Here is a 22,316-nt window from a genome sequence, read left to right as displayed (position 1 = left end):
AGCTAGTTCAGATATGGGAGATGCAGATACAATTCCCTGGTCTAAACCACGAAGTAAAAAATTTGAGCCTGCATATGCTGTCCCCTAGGTAACTGTGCTAACTACCGGACTATATGCTATTTTCGGTGGTCTTTTCCTCACTCCTTTATACCTAAGAGTAATCCTGAATGTGCTCCAGGTGAAAAGGTTTTGTTTATTACAGTAATAATTTTCACTTCACTTCCCAAACCAGTTACACAGAAACCAGTTAATTGTTTGAGATGAAACCTGAAAAGATTCAGTACTGTACTAATGTTAGGTTGCCATCTCTACATATATACTTACATTGCTTCTAATGCTTCCGAAGACAGATTCATAAAGGTTGCTTTTAAGCCTGTACTTAGGAACTAAACAGTTGGATCTGATTTTCAGAAGCACAGTGTTAGTCCCAAGGTGCACTCTATGGCCTTCCTACAGACATAGCTGCCTAGTCGAGGTTTTTTGCTACCAATTTTTTAAAAAGCAAAATCCTGGCCTCTGCCTGCATTTGTATTATTTTGTATTTTATTGTAAACACTTCCGTATACTTGCCATGATTTTAACAGCACCTTCTTACGCATTCAGGTAATTTAGTAATTAAAGCTAATAAACAGAACTTTCTTAATAAAGTTGTGTAGAACTGTGTTATTGTACAATTTAAACAAACCTATGTTTAAGTGAATAAAATCAGAATGCTTTTGGTAATTTGGGGCAATTTAGAACAGCCTTAGAAATAATGCGGTAATTCTTTTACATTGCCAAAATTCCATAAATCTGAATTTGTTTCTTGTAATTTTAAAAGCACTTTAGATGAACAGAATTGTCTAAATTGAGTAAGATTTCATATGGATGCATTTACTTCCTCAGTACAGCCATAGGGGTTGTATGTTTGCTTGTTTAAATCAGGAGAGTTAATTAACCACATGTAATTTTACATTTTTTTCAGTCAACTCTTCAACAGCCTTCGCTGATTTTTAATTTTTTTTTTTTTTTACTGTGCTCAGATTCCAAAATGTATCTATGGTCTACAACATGAAACTGAAGGAAGTTTATGAGCCATACTACTGTCTAAGTACCTAAATAAAATCTACAGTGTTTCCTATAAAATAATCTTTTCTGTAGAAATGCACAAAAGCCTAAACCGAATGGATTCTATTAAAATACAACATAAGATTCTATATTGACTCTAAGAACTATTATTACCTCCTTGACTAACCCCTAGCTGCCAGCAGACGCTGCCCCAGGCCAGTACACACCTAATTGCTCTGTGAAAAGGCCGTTTCCCTACCTCATTGAGCCGGATGATGTGATAAATTCGCCTCAGGTATTTGCTACCACCTGGTTTGTGGCAGATATCCAGGACCATCATGTTTATATTATGCTCAGTGAATCCAAGTGCAATGCTTCCTTCCTCTAACGTTGCACCTTTAACTGTGACTGAGGCACTAGAATATAAGAAAGATACAGTCTTAAGTTAAATTTCTAAGAAGCAAAATATTAACACAAACTCAGCTAGAACTACATGTTCAGAAAAACCTGGAAGTACTTGACTTGCATAAATGTTGTTGTATATATATCTCTCACATAATACTTGCTAAATAACATTATTATACTAATTTTTATCATCTTAATCAGAAAGATGAACACATAAAACACTCTTTAAGGATATAGAAGTAGCAAATATTTTCGTTTCCCCTACAGAAGTATCTCTGCTACTAGAAATGGCATTTACCTTCGATCTCTTGTTCACTTTTCTATGCCCATCACAGCACATATTAAAGCCCAATTAACATGTCAGAAAAGTAGCCATTACTCGAAGTATAGGTTAGAAGTTTTAAATTGAAGTATTTTTCTTTTCACTGGTATGTTGTTTACCATTTAAAAGGTACCTATTTGCCACTTGTTGCATTTTTTGCCCTGTACTGTTACTTGTTTTCTTTGTATTTGTGTGAAACCTCTACCAAGGAAAATCTGAAGGTGACATTCCCAAACGCCTCCACAATTGTGCATTCAAATCTCTGATCATTGTCAGTCTGCTCTCCACACACAAACACAAGTTACTATCTCACTATTGTTACTGATAAAGTCTAAGAAAGAAAAAGTACTAAAATTTTCCTCAAAGCAACACAGGTATTTGACATGTATGTGTCAAGAACTCAAAAGATTAACAAGAATATATTGTCCTTCCTACAGACACTATTGGATTAAGTTAAAATAAACCAAAGAAGCATTCTCAATTAAAAGCAAAATCAATATTGTATCGTTTTCAAAGTAAAACGAAAAACAAATCACCAAAAAACCCCCCAAAACCTGAAAACAAAACCACTGTGCTTGCAGTTTACTGTTGAAAGTGTGCCATGGTTACAAAGTCAGTACTTTGAAAGTTGATGTTTGACCTACAGGCTGCCTGAAATGCTGCACAGCTGCTGGACATTAATGCTGATATTGCTTCCACATGCAGTTTCAGAATGTCCTACAGAGCAAATAGTTTCAAAATATAAACTATAATTTTGTTCTTTGCTGACTGGAAGTGATACTCTGTTATTATGGTGTACTTTACAGAAAAGCTTCAAAGAAATTGATCTTTAAATTAAAGCACACTTAAGGCTGATATTTGATGCCATGTACAGATACAACCTGAATTTCTTGTCAAAATTCTTAGTGACTAACACTGAAAAAGCTAAGAACCTCTGACAAAGTAATGTATCAGTGCCAGTGCCCAAATTGTATCCTTTACTGCCCGTTACTGTGCAGGTGAAGCAGATGATTGGATTCAGGCAGCACTATGATTAATGACTTCCTTTCTGGATTTGGGACTGCCTATCAATCATGTCATTAGGAAGAATGTGCCCTGAGAGAGGCAGACCTCAGCCAAGGAATAACTGCATTCATCTTAATCTGTATATGCACCCAGCCAGCAAGGTCAGGGTCACCATGATGAAAAACAATAATCTTCAATTCGACAAATTACTTTGCAAAGACAGACCTTTCTTTTCTTCTCAGGACGTGTGTTTTTCAGAATCTAACATGACTGTTTACAGCTCTGATGCTACCATAAAGTGAAGGTTATTTTAATGAATACTAATACTTTCAGGCAGTACACAAGGCAGGCAAAGAGTGCCACTTTCTGAACCTTTCAATGAAGACAATAATTTTTGAAATATTCTTTAAAATTAAGTTAATATATAAAATTTATACTTTTTATCTAAGTAGCAGTCCTGATAATAATAACATAACACAAAATCAAGCAAGAATTTTGCTTATAAAAACCCACTGCACTTCAAAGACGTTTCTACAGCTCTGTAGGTGAGTCCCAAATAAATTTTTGAAATTTATAGGGGTCTTTTTCATTCACATGCTGTATCTATTAGAAGTCTATAACCATTTATGAATACATATATGCATGTGCATACAGCTACATGAGAAAATAATTTAATTATTGAACAGTTACATAACACCAATTTAGATTTTCCAATATAGTAATTTCTGTTTCAAACAAATCACATGAAAATCATAAATCTCCTCTTGAAAGATTACTTTTAGTTTAGTAATTATGTGGCTGCTACTTACTTTAATTGAATATTTGAATTTGAGCTTTAATATATTAGTTTTGTAATTTGCATTTATAATAACATTTATCTCTACATTTCATCTCTCAGCTATTTATAAACTGGATCTTTTTTTCCCCCCAGATATTGACTCATAATATTTGAATGAAAAACAGAAAAATAACATTCATATTAGACTTCTATTCCAGAAATGCAACTGAAGTCAGGGGAGTCAATTTCCTAACTGCATCAAATAACTGCTCACTTGGAGAGCAGGTAATGTATTCTTCATTAATCTAAGCTTAAAATCACCAGGCCTAGTCATACGCTAGTTTTCTCTTTGGTTGACACTGTACACATACAGAAAACATTTTCCCATGTTTACTTTCCACAACCTGATACCTAATGTATAACACAGCATTTTTGTGGTATTTTACAAAAGAAAATACAGCAGTATATTAACTTAAAATTCTCAGCTTCAGAAGATGTGCAAATTAACTAAAGTTTTAGTTTTTAGAGGTTATGCACAATATTGTCTTCCTGTATTTGTATTTTAAGAAGTACCTATTGTCTCAGTGACATTAGAAATTGTATTATGGGACCATTGTGTTAAGTATCAATTTACAAATTATCATCATGGTTTTTTATTCTACAACTCCTTCAATCACTGGCATCTGGCTTCAATCTTTTAATCATTGGATTAGACCTTGTAAATTAGAATTAAATGGAAATGTAAAGATAAGAAAAGGCCAATGTCAATGAGCGATTGTGTGATGCTATTACTGCTTACTGCTACCCACATTAACTGCTCGTAGAAACAGGACACTGTCCCTTAAAGCACTGCATGAAAGCCTATTCATTGGTATCACTGATTCCAACCTACAATCACTGTATCCTTTGTTGATATGGACAGATCCTGACATGACAACAACGACTGCAACCTTCAAGAATACTCATTGAAAAAACGGCCATCTTACTTTCAGTAGTTACAATTTAATTCATTAAGTCATGTAATTCCAATAAATCTAATATTGCAAAGTTGATGAATGGTATTTTTGCAGAATGATACATGACTGCAGCATTAAAACAGACTGGACTACAAACACATCGACATGTACACAACTCCTTGAAAAATCACTGTAAAGATCTTAATATCAAATGTGAAGGAAAAATTGGTATTTTCTCAGAAAGGCACAGCAGGATATTCTTCTTGTCCTGTGTTGATATACCCTATTTGCCTCAGGGTTTGATATGTTATAGAATGAAGTATGCTAGCTTTTTATTCACAGATGAACACTGAAAGCTTCTTACAGTTCCTCTTAATTTACTCACCACAGTAAAATTAAATTATAAATATATTTAGTACCTGTTAACATTTTGAAAGCTATAACAATGGACTTGGTTTTTGGCTCATCAAGAAAATAAGAAATCTTGTAGTACTATGAACACACTGTTCTGATGAAACAACCATCTTTTACTATTTCAGCAATGAACTTAAATTACAAATCCATGTATGAAGCCATCAATATTCCATCAATATTAAGGACTAATGCGCTTCATATAAGATCACTGCTCATCTCTTTTCCTTAAAATTGAGCAGTAGCCATAGACATGCCAATAATCTAGTAAAATAAAGAGCAAACAGTTGCATTTGAAAAACACTAAGCTCTTACCAGTCTATGCTCAATTTTCTTGCCTTCAGCAACTGGCTTTCAATCCAGTTTGGTCTTTGCTGTTCAATGCTTTGTATAATCTTCTGGGTCACTTGCTTAGGACCACTTTTCTGTTTTCCCATAATACTTTCTAAGCATACACGAACTAAACTGAGTTTTTCTTTGCTCCATCTGTCAAGTGTTGCACCTGTTAAAAATTCTGCAGTATTTCCATCCTCAAATATCCGACATATAATTACAATCAAGTTCCAGACAAGCAGACCAGCTTTCTTCAATTCAGCAAAGTTTCTTGACATTCTTCTCTCAGCCAGAAAAAAGAAGTATTTAATTGGGGGAGGCAAACATGCAATCACTGTAGGTAACTTGCTGATTACAATAGATACTGCTTGAGCTGCAAGCCTTGTGAAGCCTTAAAAATAGAAAGAAAAGATGATATGATTAACATTAACATTACAGTTCTAACATGCTTCTGAATATTGCATGATAATTTCTAACTTTCTTTTGTAGCGAAAATGGGCAAAAAGCTTAAATACTCAACACTGTAGTTTCACTTCTATTATGGTTTCTGCACATAAATCACACAAATTCGAAACAATCACATGAATTAAAAGCAGCAAATTTAGACTGTGACTCTTAACAATTAGTCCTACTGTGCACAGTCATTACAGGATTAATGAGAAAGACAATACTCAGGTATTCTGAATGCTAAAAAAGTTGTCTTCAAAATTGCAATTTTTTTTCAACTTCACAGCTGAAGCATTACACTTAGTGTATGAGAATATTACACACATTCATAATCTCTAGTTTTTTATCAATCCCTTTCTATGTTCAAAACAACAAAACTTCAGTTTATCATCTTTCATATAAACATCTACACTAGATAGCACTGCATTTTAAAGATTCCAGGTAATAAAAGTAGCTATAAAAGTAACTAGAAAGAAATTGTGCTGCTCAAAACCCAAGACACATTTAAAATGAAAAAGTATAGCAAAAGGTGATCCACAGCATGGACTTAAGTCAAGATTTAAAATAGCACCAAAACAAACCCCAAACAACTAAAAAAAGCTCCATGTCATTGCACCTGCATTCCGAATGTTTTTCTTTTATTATAAAAAGAAGCCATATCTGTTCTAGATATCACACATACAAATTTAAATTGTCTTGAAGCCTGGAGTCTTACCTCTCTTGCATATCAGTTCACACATAGCAATTAGCATAAAATAGCAATACAAGTCCTAGATTAAAATGAGAGTACAGTGAAGATGTATGAAAAAAAAGAATGGATTTATGCCCTGGCTGGGCCACAATCTACACACTCAAAACTCTGCCAGAACATACTACTGTACTGAAAATAATCAGGTGGCAATAATTTACCATGAAATGTTTCCAAAAGTTAGCCTTCTGAACCATGACCTGAAATGACAGATGCTTTAGGCACTGTGGGCTATGAAAATGCACACCAGAAATCAGCTTTACACCTAATCACCTTCAAAACACCTCCTATTCTGTATATGATTTCTTTCTTTACTAACTGTTTCAACAACCAAGCAGTAGTATATTCCACAACAGTTTCAGTGCTTTTTTTATTCAAGCATAAATTGCTGTCTTGTAAAGCTGGGATGAATGACAGTCCTGAATAAAAAGATGATAATGAAAAGGAAAACTGTTTACAGCCATTGAGGCTGAAGTATAGGCATTATTCTTCACTTTGTTTTGAATCCCATCTGACTACTGCCAGATGCTGAAAACATATTCAATACTATTATTATCAATACTACAATACTGATTATTTTCAAAATCTTGTTTGTATATGTCTGGGCGTAAGCCTCAAGAAAGAATAACTGAATTTTAAAGCAAAGTACTTAAAAAAACCCAACCAACCACCACAGGATGTTAGGAAATAGTTTGTTCATTGTCATACTACAACTCACAAAATCTAACTGCCCAGTTTTGGAGCAAAGGAGTTAAAAGTTCTTACGACAAACTTAGAGGATGTATTGTATATATATAAATATTATGTATAAATTTCACCTACATTTCCCAGGTTCTTTTCTCTTCATTTCCCGAGGAGTGTAATTCCATTCCTTTGGAACAGTTTTCAGTAAGCTTTCAGGAACTATTTGCTTGTGCTGGTATGTTCCATAGTTTTCTCTCGCCTCCCACGAATGCATCAAAGAAATTATCTGTTTCACTACACCCTTGACTGAATTAATCAAAGTCAACTTCAAGCATCTGATAACTTCTGGCTCTGACTCACCAAAACTGGAAACTTCAGAAGAAAGAATTATTAAATATTCAGTAAGTGTATTCATTTGTGTAAATCTGTTTCAGAAAGTGTTTTCAGCATTTTTATGGAAAAGAAGTAGCATTATGATTCATAATAAATTAGACCTATTGGTCCATTACAAGTTAAAGAAAGAGTATAATACAAAACCATATAGCATCTTGGTACCATTTTAATACAGTACTGACAAAAAAAAATCAATTTATTTCCTTCATTATCATTTCTCCACTGATATGTTTATAAAAATTCAATTTAAGCTGATTGATGTCTTCCTTTTTATATGGAAAACATTCAATTACTTGTTAGGCAAGTTATCAATGAGGCAAAAAGATATACCTTATTTTCTACTTGTTTGTCTTGATAGTATTAATGAAGTTGCATTCATTAGATACCCAAACTGTTATGCTACAGACACTAAAGGAAAAAAAAGGTACTTTGGAAACAAAACCACATACAAATAATAGTCATCAACAGAAACACAGCATGTCATCAGAGATTGCATGTTCAAAACACACCATCCTAAATACAGTTATTGACATTACAACAAGTATCAATCTTCTCCACATTCTTAATACCACAGCAAACTGCAGTTTCTCCGTTGTCATGGAGCTGCAATTGTCAGGCAGAGTGTTGCAGAGCATATCAGAGATGTGTTTTGACATGTCAGATCCTTAGATCCTTTGCTCATATGTTTGCTTCCCTCTACTTTTTGCTGATCTAATCATGGTCTTTCTGGAAGCTTCCAGGCACCACTTCTCTGTTTTTCATCCTCTTATACCTTAAACTTCTATTTTTTGCAATCCCATTTTTCTCTGAGAAGTACCTGAGCACTTTCATCATCACTGTTTTCTATTTTGGGATGTTCATAATTCTACTTCCCCTCCTGCATTCTCCCATTTTCTTCCTCTTCTTTTAAGCCTTCCTGCTTTTAATCCATAATTTGCAGTATCACCCTTCTAAGCCTCACCTCTTTCTTCTGGTTGAATACTGGTTTTCTTTGAGGGTAGAATTAGTTGCTCTAATTGTGAGGGCAGCTCTCCCTCTCAACAGTAAATAAAGAGGCTGAGTGCCTGTTGACACCAGAGCCTATATGCTCATCAGATTACTTCTCCCTCAACAGGAAAAGAAGTCCTTCCTTCTCTTTTTCCACTCTCCTTCCATGCTTCCTTACTTTTAAATTGCAGCAAAGGTCTGGAGCTGTTAAATGCATAGAAGCGAAGAACCTCTACTTGTAGAGACCTACAAAAACGTTCTGCAGCCAGTCTGCTGGTAAGAAAGACACTTAAGGTAATCAGACCACTCAAACACTGCTCTGGAACCTCTGCATTCCTCAAAATTTTCACCACTCCTACCATGGCCTGACTGCACAAAACCCTTCAATAATACTGTAATTTTGAAGTAAGCTAACATAATTTCACCCGATTTATTATGGTAAAAATAATGTTCACTACATGTCTAAAAACAACCAAGATTTAACACCAGATTTGAAATGCTTATTAATAAATTAAATACCTGTCATATTGTATAAGCAATTCCACAGCAGCTCTTTTTCCATGTAGGACTCAAAAGCAATGCCAAGAGATTTGGGCGATAAAGTGCAGTAAGACAATACTGTGAAGATTGCTTCAATCAGAGTATTGTTATTTTTTATTTTGTTATTTTCCTGTTCCAAGAGAGAACTTTGCTCATCACAATTCAATGCTTCATTTCCTTCAAAATAAACAAAAACATGGTTCCAATAATTTCCAAGTAATTCAAGGTCTCAGTAATAGACAGTATTAATCAAAACAAACTGTAAAGTGTATCTGAATAATATTTTAAACAATAACACAGATACTGAAATCTGATCTTTCTCTGCCTAATGACAGTTGACTGTCTTCCTGAATTATGTGTAGCCAATAAAAAGGAGACTCAAGCATGTTTTTAAACCATGGACTATACCTATTTAATTAAAAATTAAATTGAAATTTATTGTATTATGAATTGATTATTTACTGAATATTAAGCAGAACTGAACTGCAGAATCACAGTCAAAAAGCTATTACTGCTTAACTCCTCTTACTTATATATTAGTAATATGAAATAATAAAATCCTATTTAGATATAAAAAATTAAGAAAAGTAGCAGCTCCATATTGCCCAAAATGTACTGGCTTTGTTTTTCAGTATAAGATGAAACTCAGAATAAATCAGTTCCACAAAACAAAATCTCAGCCCTGGTAGTATACAGATTTTAAAGACAAGTAGTGATTATCATCGAGTTCAGTGATAATTTCTTACAAATATTTACAAATGTTTCTGATAGTCATTATAAAGCAATCTCCCAGCTAAAAGATAAGGTTGTGTTTAAAACTCCTGGAATCAATGCAACTCAATGACTTTGACTTGTGCTGATGTCAAAGACCTGAGCTTCCCATCTGTTTGTAAAATATGCTTCTGATGTTAACAACCATAAGCAATGGCCAGAGCCATAACCTTAAATAGAGTTAAATACTCTTAATTTAAATTTCTAGTTTGCAAACCCAACGGTTTCTGTAAAAAGTATTTAGATAAAAATATACTTTAAAATGTCATGGCTTTCCACCAGTTTGGTTGTCTTTACCTTTAGCAACCTGTGGAAGAGAAAGATGGGAGACTTCAAAATCTACCACAATGAAAAATCATTGCTTTCAACGCATCTTTGAACGACTTGAGAATTAAAAAAATCTCATTTTACTCTCTTCTGAATTCCTACAACCTAATTAATGCATTATTGTAAAACACTCAGTCTAGGTAATATGCTACATTAATAGAAACAGAGGATGTAGAAAGCTGAAAAACACGATCAGTGATTTCATAACCAGCAAGCTGTGGATTTGTGTTTTTTCCCAAGGTAGCAGACGGATCAGCCATAAGATGGTTTTTTAATCAACTTTCTTTTCCCTATGAGTTGAGTGAGCTGACATATATTGTTTTCCAAGCCAGATGCTTCTAAGTGAAGACTTAAATGGATTCCACTGATTCACTCAAACCAGGGATATGTATGACAAAGAAATAACCATCAAAGCACAAAAAGCAGTTCAAATGGTGAGATTAAAATCTGAATAGAACTTTGATTCTATTACTGTAAGTATATATTTTTAAAATTAATTTAACCAAATTCTAGAGAGGAGGTTTGCTAAGATTTCAAGTACTACGTAAAGTGTCTTTGCAGTACATTATGGGAAATTAGTTTGTTTAAAGATGCTTATGACTTGAAATTAAGCATAAATTTGTTTTATGACCATGCAGCATAGAAAGTTTGAGTCACAACTTACTAATAACTTTTCTATCAACTTAGTGTTACCAAAAGATTTAGATAACGAGAAAGGAGAGTAAAAGAATTTTGTAGAGGGGGTTATACATACATCTTGTTATAACTACTGTATAATGCAACTCTTGTGCTTTTAAGCAAAGATCTTAATGAATCCACTGGTAAATCATTCTGTGGCTAAACATAACAAAATGTGTAAGTATTCATCAGCTTTTTCTTGTTTTACACTGAAGTAATTTTTGTCCTTGTTGTAAGAACAACCTGAAAGCTCAGGTTAAAATTAGTTTTCTGATTTATAAGTGGGCATGGGTCATAGAATCACAGAATACTTTGGGTTAAATGGGACTTTAAAGGAAATGTCAGTTGAAAAGTTTAGCTACCTGATCAGTATAGCTGGTTAAATATTATGAATTACGAGTCTACAGAAAGATATGTAGATTTCTCTTGCCTGAGATTTTTTCTTTTACATTTAGTAACTCACCTGTCATAACATTAAATATTCATCTCAGTTTGAACTCCAATGCAGCCTTCTTGTTAATTATTACATAAGAACAGAATTTGTATGATCGGCATTATACTTACTGCCCTGTGATGCTTCCCTCTATACATTTCTCCTTTTTTCAATGACTGCATTTGTATGGCAAAAGCTAATTTGTGAAGGGAACCTAAAGCTCCCACAGGCAGCTCGAAGGAGATGCTGCTTTATCATTTTAGGAAGATTTAACATTCATCCATAAATGTGGCTACATATTTACCTAGATACCTGCCAGAATAAAAAAAAAATCAGCTGTTTGTTGTTTCCATATAGCATGATATTCTATACGCACAAAAAATACCAAAGCATATTAAAATATGAAAATATTATTTTTTTAATAAGTATCTCTATAGGAAAATTATATATCTATTGAATAACAGCTATGCCCTAACCATTCACAATGAATCATTCTTCCTATGACAAAATAATGCACTAAACCTCTTGGGATACTACCACGTATTTTAAAAACATAACTTCAGGAAGGCAGACTTACAAGTGCAATTTACCCATATTTCTTTCTTACTGATAGAAATACCATTCAGTAATTTGCCAACATTATCACTCATCTAGCACTTATCTACTACAAGTCTAGCCATAAAATGAATCTTGCCAAATTTAAAAAATCCTCTGTTATTGACTCTAGATTTCACTCTCCCTGGTGAATCCATGCACAACAGCCAAGCTATAAACAGTTATGCTGTCTTTTTTGATCAAAAGAGGTAGTCAAAACTTAAATTCATACATGTTTCATTTAGGAAGAGGAATTGAAGATGGAGCAAATTATTTCTGTTATAGGTCTTTAATTTGCAAAGAGCATGAAATTTTTGCTTTCTTTACCGAATTTAAAAGTTTCTTTAAATCACAGCATCTTATAAGGATATAAAGAATGCCAAAAGCATATGCTTTACTTGTTTATAGAATCAAATCCTTCAACAGGGACTCTGCAGTACACTACATCCTCAGTGATTCTTCTATCATTGACTTTTTTTCTGTTCCTTTACTGTATCTGACCTGGTAGATCATTTTACTTTTCTTTCAGAGTTGCTCCTCTCCAATGGCAGCTAAAATCTATTGTACCCTTGAACACAGCTTCATATTGGCAGAAAGTGTATTATTTTAATTTTAAATTCCAAGGAAAAATTTTACATCATAGATTCAGGGAAGAGTCACAGCATATTATGAGTTGGAAAGGACCCACAAGTGTCATCAAGTCCAACTCTTAAGTAAATGGCCCATATGGGGATTGAACTCACAACCTTGTTGTTAACAGCACCATGTTCTAACCAAGTGAGCTAATCTCAGGGTCATTTTACTTTTACCCTGAATAAAATGCAGACCTTAAATCTACCCGTTTCAATTTAATAGATTCCAAATAATAATAAGCCCTGTATTAGCTGCTACCTGTGAATCCAATATATCCTAAATTTGTGACAACTAAAAAGCTCGACATGGCAAAGAGGCTTTAACAACACTTATATGTTGCAGTGGGGATCCTGCAACACGCATATATCAAACCAGGAGTCCCGTGGAAAGGAAATATATATATGGACAGACAGATTCTTGATAGCTGTTTCAGAGATGTTTATTTCTCCAGCCGCATGGCCGGAGCTCTGCTGAGGAACTGTTCCAGTCACGGGACCAAGGGTCCTTCTGCCCGCGCAGGGAACACAAACCAACCAATGGGAACGAGGCTGAGCAGGGGCAGGAAACCCCGTGTCTGTGCCCTCAGGGCCCCTCTCCCAGGGCTACACGGCAGGGGAGGGACCCCAACACCTCACCCGTTTTATTTTAATAAAAGGAGAATGAAAACAACTGGATAAACATAACAAGAACCGTTTCAAGACAAAACAAGCCACCCTCCTGAGTCTTTAAATGTCCAAACAGATTCTGTGGAACATCTTAGGGCTGACAGAAGGGAGACAGAACTCTGAGCATGCTTTGTGGGGAAACTGAGGCAGGAGAGGGTTTAACTTCTTCCCTCCCCCTTTTCATCCCCCACTCGGCATTGGAAAGGGATTTTTGGGGAAACAATTGGCAAAAGCATGGTTTTGCGAGGGAAACCATGGGTGAAAAAACGGATGGGGAATACACTGGGGGTAATAGGACATAGGGTAAAAGGGAAAGGTGGGATTAGGAAAGGGAAACTGTAGGGGGGGCTTACAATGGAGATACTGTCTAACATGACTACGATTTTTTGCATATATACTGCCTTTTACAGGAACACCATCAGGCCCAGTGACCTGCGATGCTTGTAACCCTTTTCTCCCTACTACAATATTAAATTCCACCACCTCTCCATCTCCCAAGCTTGGGATGCATTTTTCAAGGTTATTCTTTTTAATAGCAGTTCTATGCACGAATATGTCTTGCTGGTTGTCACACCTTGTTATAAAACCATAATTTTGCTTAACATTATACCATTTTACTATCCCTAAGATCTTAGGTACTACGATCTTTTCCTTTTTCCGAGTGGCTGCTGTTTTCTGTCTCGCTGCGTCTTTGCTCTCTCTTTCGGTCGCTCCCGTGTTGGAATTGTCGGGGCTGCTCGTGCCTGCGCGCACTTCCCGGGGTCGCGTTCGAGGCTGCGCGGGCCGGGCCGGGCCACGCCGCTCAGTTCTCCGTGCGTCGCCTCCTCTGGTCGCAGCTTCGCTGCCGCTGCCGGGCGCTGCACCCACGTCTCGGCCGGGCCCCCGAGCGATGACTCCCCCGCGCCCGGCTCCAGCGCACGTCTCGGCTGGGCGCGGCTCCGCTCCACCGCCATCGCCGCCAGCCGCCGCCCGCGCGCCGCCCCTCTCGGCCGGGCGTTCCCGGGGCTCGCTCCACCACGCGCTGCACGGGGCCATTCGGGCACCGCCGGGTCCCGCCGCTCCCCGCTCCGCCACCGACACTGCGGCTCGCGTGGCTCCGCCCGCGCGCGGGAACTGCCTCGCCGCCGCTCGCAGAGCGCTCGGTGCACGTGGCCTGGGCCGCACGGTCCCTGCGCCACGCTTCCCTTCGCCAGGACACAGCTGACATTGCTCAACAGTCTCGGTAACTAAATAATATTCACGAAAATATTCTTCCATCGGCATATATTTTGACTCCAGTATTAACTGTGTCCAAACGGTTTTCCAAAAGCCCTTGGTAAGAATTAAATCCCAAGAAACATAGAAAAAGTTCTTAAACAACCATGCCAGGAAGTGTTTCAGTTCTTTTTGAGCTTGAATCAAGCTAAAATTTACAAATCGTTGTTCAAGAATCATTTTAAGTTTAAGATAAATGTCCATATGCGGCTCTGAGAGCCAAGAGTCTTCCCACGGTTCCTCCATAGTTTAGATATGGAATAGCAAAGCAAAACCAAGAAGAGGAATCCAAAGTTTCCAGGGTTTACTCACACAAATCAGTCGCTTAGGGATCGGGGATCGTTCTGCTCACAAATCTCCACCATTATGTTGCAGTGGGGATCCTGCAACACGCATATATCAAACCAGGAGTCCCGTGGAAAGGAAATATATATATGGACAGACAGATTCTTGATAGCTGTTTCAGAGATGTTTATTTCTCCAGCCGCATGGCCGGAGCTCTGCTGAGGAACTGTTCCAGTCACGGGACCAAGGGTCCTTCTGCCCGCGCAGGGGACACAAACCAACCAATGGGAACGAGGCTGAGCAGGGGCAGGGAAACCCCGTGTCTGTGCCCTCAGGGCCCCTCTCCCAGGGCTACACGGCAGGGGAGGGACCCCAACACTTATATCATCAGTCCATAAATTATTAATGTATCAGCAAACTGCTTCTGTAGCAATATATTTATATGTCACCAGTCCCACAGCATTTTAATCTCATTCAACTCCATTTAGATTTTTTTGTCCCTAAACAATTTATATTTTCAACTATCTGAGAAGAAGCTTCCATTAATGAATTTCTGAGTTAGTGACTTGTGCAAAATCTATCTTATCTATGGCCAATAGAAAATAAAACATTACTGTCAGAATACCTCCAGTACTGATTTTATGGGATAGTATGCAGAAATTGTGACCTTCTGACAGCCAAAATTTGATGAGGCAATAATGAATTTAGTCCTATGGCCACATTAGCTCCCTTGTGTTACTCCATGTATTGGGATAGATACTAAAAAGCTTACCTTCTTAAAACTTATTCACTCTAGAGCTCTACTGTAACAAGAAGTTCCTATCAGAAATTACTAAGTCTTTGAAAAGCTATCCATATGACCATATATCACAGACACCAAGTCAATCACACATGTATCAGAGACTGTCTTCACACTCTGTCAAGAAAAGGTAAGTGATTCACAACACGGCTCCACTATAGTCCAAACAGAAATTACTATATAAGTTGTCAGAAACTCCATAAAATCTGTTTACTGTTTTCTCTAGCTTATCACTAGAAAATCACCAAATGGAACAGGATATCTGATTAAGGTCCCTTTTTTCTTGTCTTCCAGCTAGAAGTACATAACTTCAGTAAATCCTTCATTGGTTATGCAGGTACAGAATCCAATAAATTTACTGGTCAGATGGACCTTTTGAAGAGATGCCACTTTTAAAGTAATCTCCTAACCATTAGGCTACCATGACACAGATTGCTATCATGAAGAGGCTAAGAAAACTTTCAGGGGTACTCACAAGCTTCATATTGGATGATCCACAAATACCTGGAGGAGAGATCTACCTCTGCACAAGGACATAAATTACTCAAAGAGATTTACTTCTGCTCTTCTAATGAGAACAAGGTTATAGATTAACACACAAGTTTTGTGAACAAAATCTGCAAGACTACTTTTCCCCAAAATGGTGTGTGGTTGAGCCATTGGACTAGCACAGCTGCTAGTTTTTTCACTTGTGTGATAGACCGCGACTCAGGATTATTAAATCCAAGGAGTCATTAGAAGAAAGCACAAAAATAATGACCATCAAGAACCTGAAATTAAAGTGTCAAATTGGTACAGATTTAAACAATGCCAGAATTTTGATGGAGTTGGTAATTTATGTAAGGCATGTATATTTTCCTCTGTAATAATTAACTACTACCACTAATAGTTCAGTCTGATCCCCAGATGAGGTCATTTGATGAAGTTACCACTTTTCACTGTTCTTTCAGGGTAACTCACAAAAAAGCAGTGCTATTTACTCTTAAGTGTCTAAAACATAATTAACTAAGTTTGATCAAAATTTAGTTGGTACTTTAAATTTACCTTAAAATGGCACATTACACATCATGGCAGTTAGAGAACTGCTTGAAAGAGGGCAAAGAATTGGAGTGGGGAAAAAAAAAATCTTCCAGTTCTACAAATACATTTCTAAGTTCTCTTTCCAAAAAACGGCTAATAAAAGAACAGTCTTAGAAAGCTCTTCATATCTATTAGTGTCTAGAAAGCTGTCTAATGGTGCACCACACAATTATATTTTCTTGGTGGAAATCTTCCCTTCTCCAACCTGCTCATGTGTGCAAGGTAATTGATCTCTTTTTGAAGCAAATCACATTTCTTTGGGTCCAATTTCAGATTTGCAGCCTTAGACCTATTACAGAATATTTGCAAATGTTACTATCAATTCTTATTTCAAAATTTTAATGGGGCCCAGGATATCATCTAGGTTGAAATGTCCAGACTACACAATACTGTCTCTCAAATATGTATTGTGCAAACCAAAAACATTAGGTGAAACTGCCAATGGCCTCGTCCTGCTGTGAAAGCAGTTTTCTTACAGTTTATCTCCACATGCCAGTATTCACTTTAAGGTTGTGTGTAGAAAGACAAATAAAATGTCTATAACAACTGGAGTCTCATGTATTTCTGGTAATGAATAAGATTCTTTATAAGACTATAAAGCAATACATTGCATTTTCTATTGTACATCATTAACTTGATACTACTATCTCTTCTAAAACAAAAGTATGTATGGACCCAAGGACTGACTGAAGGTATGGAATGTGCCTTGTTGACAATTTCCCAGTGACAATTTCTTAGTGACCAGTGTCTTATCTGCTATTTGTATGTGGCCAGGTGTCTATTGTCTGGTGGAGTCCTCTTTGGTATTAATCCTGTGTTGGGCCAGTGCAATCCAATAAAGCTATTGCTGTTTGATTTATTATGCAAAGAAAAACTCCTGATTCCTGGAAATAATGACTATCAAACTAGTCACAGACTGTTCTACTGGCATGCTGTGTATTTAGAGCAAATCTAGCAGAAATTCTCAGCATTCACTTTCATCCTTCACGTTTTCATATCAGCATCTGCTGGATTCAGTTACTCATTTTATACAAGAACCACTTCCTTTTTCCCTCTATTATTTGTTGCTTGTCAAAAGAATCCATTTCTGTTTCACATTCATGAATGATAAGGTAATTATGGTAAAAAAATCTGCCAAGCAAATTGCAAACCAGTTTGTTTTATTTCAGAAAATTAACACCATACCAGCTACCTTCACAATTTCTCTCTGCAAAGCCACAGCAGAGACCTTAGATGCTTTACTCACTCAAGAGGGTATCTTGAAGAAATCTTGAAGAAATCCTAGAAAAAAACTCTAGGATTATATGGCACTATAATTTAACAGACCTAGGTTATATAGACTTGTAGCTTATTATAGAGGTCAAACGTGCAAATCAAATGTTTCAAACATTTTTTCAAAGTTGCCTTTATGCAGTAGCCATACTCACTGAAGACAAGTGGTTCAGTTCTGGGTATCTGATTTATTACCTTTAGTATTTTTTGATGCAAGAACTTTGTATTTCCGTATTTTAGTTTTTATGTACATTTCATACATCATATAGCACAAAAAAATGACAAAAGTGAACATTTTGTCATCTTCCTGTCCAGACAGTGTATAGTTATATTCGTGGAGTTTCAATAGCTTCAGCAAATATGTTATCCTTCTTATAACATTGAGCAACATGAATCATGCATACATAGCTTCTCCACAAATACTCTTTCTACTGAAAAAACTTTGGCAATCCCAACAGTACTCCCTACTATGATGGAGAATATGCATTCCTTCTGAACCTCCCCATGGTACAACCATGAGAACAATGGGGCTACATTGAAATTTAGTGTGTTTGAATGATGTCTACTTTGAGTATCTGAGTGTGTCAAAACAATACAGAAAAAAATTAATCAATGCCTAAGATTTTTTGCCTTATGGACTATTTTTTAAAAGGAGAAGGAAAGAATGAATGTAAAAAATGTGAGAAGGCTTTTCCTATTTAAAAAATTATTATGTAGTTAAATACCAGGGAGGTTTTTTATCACTAGGGCAAATAGCTCAAAAAATTATGGTATACTTAGTTGCATAGGAGAAGGAATAAAGAATACAAATTTTTTGTCATTAGAGAATTAACCCCATTGAAATTAATTTAGATTATACAGATTATCACAGATATCAACTTTATCTAAACTGAAAGTTTATTCATTCCAATATTGAAGTTACATGAATAAAGCCTGTGTAAATAACACATTTTGTAATTCAAACTAACATGGATTTCCCTAAAGCTTAAGAGGTTGGTCAGTCAATAGACTAATATATTCTGTCACTTATTACCTGCAATAATTTAAACAGATAGTAAAATTCAATACTGGATAACATAGGGTAAGACTATGACCCTGATCAAACATTTGTCAGTCCTTGTAAAAGATGACATGCGTTTGAGTAGGCAAGTGTACGCACCACAGCTCTCAATAAGATGCATGACAGCAGTGGAAGCTGTTGTTCCCCTGACAAATACTAGACCATTTTAAAATGACAGAAATAAATCATGGTGTATACATATATATATAAATGCAGTTTTATATATGCAGTTATATATATATATATATATATATATATATATATATATATATATATATGTTTATACGTATATATAAAATATTATATGTACCTTACAGGTTTTTTGATAAATAGGAAGAATTCTTTTGACAAAGAAATTTAGAAACCAAGACTCTTATATTCCTGCAAAATTAAGTCAAGCACGTGATTATACCATTCAACAATATCATTTAATCTGCAAACTATTAAAGGAATGATGTGATAAAGTTTGTTGCTTCAAACACAATACCATCAGAATGCAAAGAAAAATTTGTAGAAACATTATTTTATTTATTCTACTTTCAAAACATCATTAATGAATTAACAAGCAGAAGCATATATGTAATTCTAGAATGCCTACAGTGACAAACATATAATAACTTCAACAAAACATCTAAGAAGCTTTCCACTGTTCAAATATAATTTTGAAAGTGGTCTTTTAGACTATAATCCACACTTTTGAAAAAACTATGTAGAGTAGTTGTGGTATCAAAGCTCCGTTAAGCTCAAATTCATTTTGACTCTTTTGCATTTATGACAGCAGCCTATTTTAACAAATTGCATTGCTTTGAAATTATTACTACACGAATTGAGTGCAAATTCTCACTAAAAAGGTGATGACTTTTTCTATCTTTTTACCCATTCAAGAAGCATCCTACTGATAAGTAAATGGGTACCTAACCCCCAAAAATGGCTGTTAGCCTTCCTCCAGCATTTAAGTAGTTAAAAATGAATTTGTTTTTCTCACTGATATTCTTATATGGATTGACAGTATCTATACTTACTTGAGCTTCTCAGCAAAATTTTCACTAAGAGACAATCACAATGCAGCAACGTTTCCAAAAGCAAGTTCAAATTACAGTATGGCTGAGATAAGAGCAGCTTCAGCAGACCTTGGGTGGCCATTTCTCTGGCTGATGGAGTCCTTTCAAAACGTAAGATAAAGACAGAAAGAATAATACAGTTACTTTATCTATGAAATTAATATCCTTAAATTGCAGGACACTTACTCCCTTAAGTGTCAATCCTTCCCAGATTACTCTGAAAATGCTTTCATGCTTCCTTACTTTAAGGCAGCTCAGAGAAAGAACTACATTTAATTTCAACTAGTTAAAAGCAAATTGACATTTGTTAGTCAGCCACAGTTATATCTGATACAAAAAAACTGTGTTTATCTCTGTCATGGAACTGTATTTTTCCTGTCCTACCACGCAAAAAGGAGGTTTTTTTCCTGCAGTTGAATAAATGTAAGGGTATTATTTTTTAGTTTATTATTGCAGTAATTGTTGAGTAAGAGATCTGAAGTGTCTGTCCTTGATGAAGCATATGCAGCTCTTAAATTTAAACACTGAAAATGCTCAAAGAGGTTGCAAAATTCCACTTTAGGTTGAGCAAGTCTTACACGTCCTGAAAAATCCATGAGAAATATAGACTGGTTAACATTTTGCCAGCAGGGAGAAGTGAGAAAGTGTAGTACAAATTCACAAGCTTATAAAGAGATTGCGGTTTATATTCCATTTGCAGTTTATTTTCTGTTTGCGATTTCCACGTTCTGCAAAAATTGAGGTTTCCAAATGATATTCCAGGGCTTACTCTGAACACAGCCAATGACCCAACACCAATCATTGAACTCACATTACAGTTAAACAAAAACCAAACAAATCTGTCCTTCCAAATGTTTATCATCTACTGTATTTAGTATTTTCTTCTTGAAACACTTTTAAAAACAAGTTTTCAAAATTGGACTGTGTATAATTTTTTTTCTTTAATGTGTAAGTTTTTATAAATTTGAAAGTTTTTTTAAAATTAAACTTCAACTGATGTTTAGCCACTCTATTTACTTTTTTGGCTACAAATTCATACAACAATAGCTGCTAACATTGAAACTTTATGCAGCTCATATGTAAACTTTTATGCACACGAATTTTACATGTATGATTGTAAGGACTTCATATGGGCTGAGGCATTGACTCTGCAGGTATAAATATTATGTACGTATGCAAAAAACACCTTCAGCATCAGTTAAAACCCTCTTCATCAGAAGGTTTTCAGTCTGGGATTTTCCAGTCAGACTAGAGAAGGATTTATATGCATCTGCTCAAACACTTTGTGTGCATTTAGACATAACTTTTTAACTTTTGAGACAGAACTAAAATGGGGTCATGTGGTTGTTCTAACAGAGGGGTACCTCTCCATTAAGTTGCACACTTTTACAACCTCTGACTTACCCAAGTGTGCCATCACCCAGCTATGCTTGAATGCACGCATGAAAGAACTAGATGACTGCACAAATATTTCGCTGTTGAGTCAAGGCTGCCATTTATACAGTATACTCAATACAAACCTACAAGTCCTGGAAAAGAAAATGTTGACTGATACACTCTTCTAGTTTAGTCCCTCACATATCTGTGTTTCCATTAACAGAAAAACCAGTATGCCACATATCTTGCAGGGCAGCCCTGAAGTCAGCTAAGGAAACCATCCTCCAGCAGGGCCGTTACATCCCACTATTATGACAAAACTCCACTGTAATAGTCATTTTAGCAAAGGAAGATTTTAGACACCTCAGCCTTTGCAATTTTAACATGAAGCAAATACCTCTAACCTCAGAAGCAATGTCTATGCCAGGAAACCTTATGTACAGCTTTTGTGATTTTCACCCGGTACTTTATATATAATTGCTGACAGTGCAGCACTGACTCTACAATTATATTTGCATATTAGCACAGACTGGATTCCAGTAATATTTATCAAAAATATAAACACATATACGTTTAAGTCTTGATAGAACTCACAGTCAAAGTAAATTCTCCATACTTAAAATACATACTGCAATCAAACATTAGGACTTTGTATTCTTAAAAGAATTATCTTAATTTCTGTATGTTCAAGATTAGGTTTATATATATAATCTAATGCATGTATAACCTATATATAATCTAATCAGTAAGTTAATAATTAAAGTTAAAATTAAAACAGTTATATTTTCACAGTAGAATTAATGCTATGGCTGACACCAAACTCAACACTTCACTAATTCAGTTAAAATATTTGGGCGAGTTTAATTTTTTTCTCTTCCTTTAATGTCACGCTATCCTACCTAATAAGGTCACTCATTGCCTTCAAACTAAAAGATAAGTGACAAGTTGGGTCAATTAGATTTATAAAGAAT

The 22,316-nt window shown here is 35.6% G+C and overlaps 1 protein-coding gene across 5 annotated transcripts in view; it reads right to left on the bottom strand.

Moving 5' to 3' along the window:
• The window catches only part of KIAA0825 (KIAA0825 ortholog), a 242,690-nt gene that overhangs the window by 114,616 nt on the left and 105,758 nt on the right, over window positions 1-22,316 (bottom strand). For all 5 annotated transcript variants that reach the window (XM_048292974.1, XM_048292976.1, XM_048292978.1 and 2 more), the window contains 5 exons: window positions 19,930-20,069; window positions 9,036-9,233; window positions 7,275-7,508; window positions 5,240-5,648; window positions 1,307-1,463 (listed from right to left, as the gene is read on the bottom strand). In XM_048292974.1, coding sequence (XP_048148931.1) covers window positions 1,307-1,463; window positions 5,240-5,648; window positions 7,275-7,508; window positions 9,036-9,233; window positions 19,930-20,069 — 1,138 coding nt within the window. The remainder of the gene's footprint in view (window positions 1-1,306; window positions 1,464-5,239; window positions 5,649-7,274; window positions 7,509-9,035; window positions 9,234-19,929; window positions 20,070-22,316) is intronic.

Source organism: Corvus hawaiiensis, chromosome Z, assembly GCF_020740725.1.
Source record: "Corvus hawaiiensis isolate bCorHaw1 chromosome Z, bCorHaw1.pri.cur, whole genome shotgun sequence".
Classification (NCBI taxonomy): Eukaryota; Metazoa; Chordata; class Aves; order Passeriformes; family Corvidae; genus Corvus; species Corvus hawaiiensis.
Note: the sequence above shows the minus strand (reverse complement) of the source record. Positions and strands in the feature narration are given on the sequence as shown.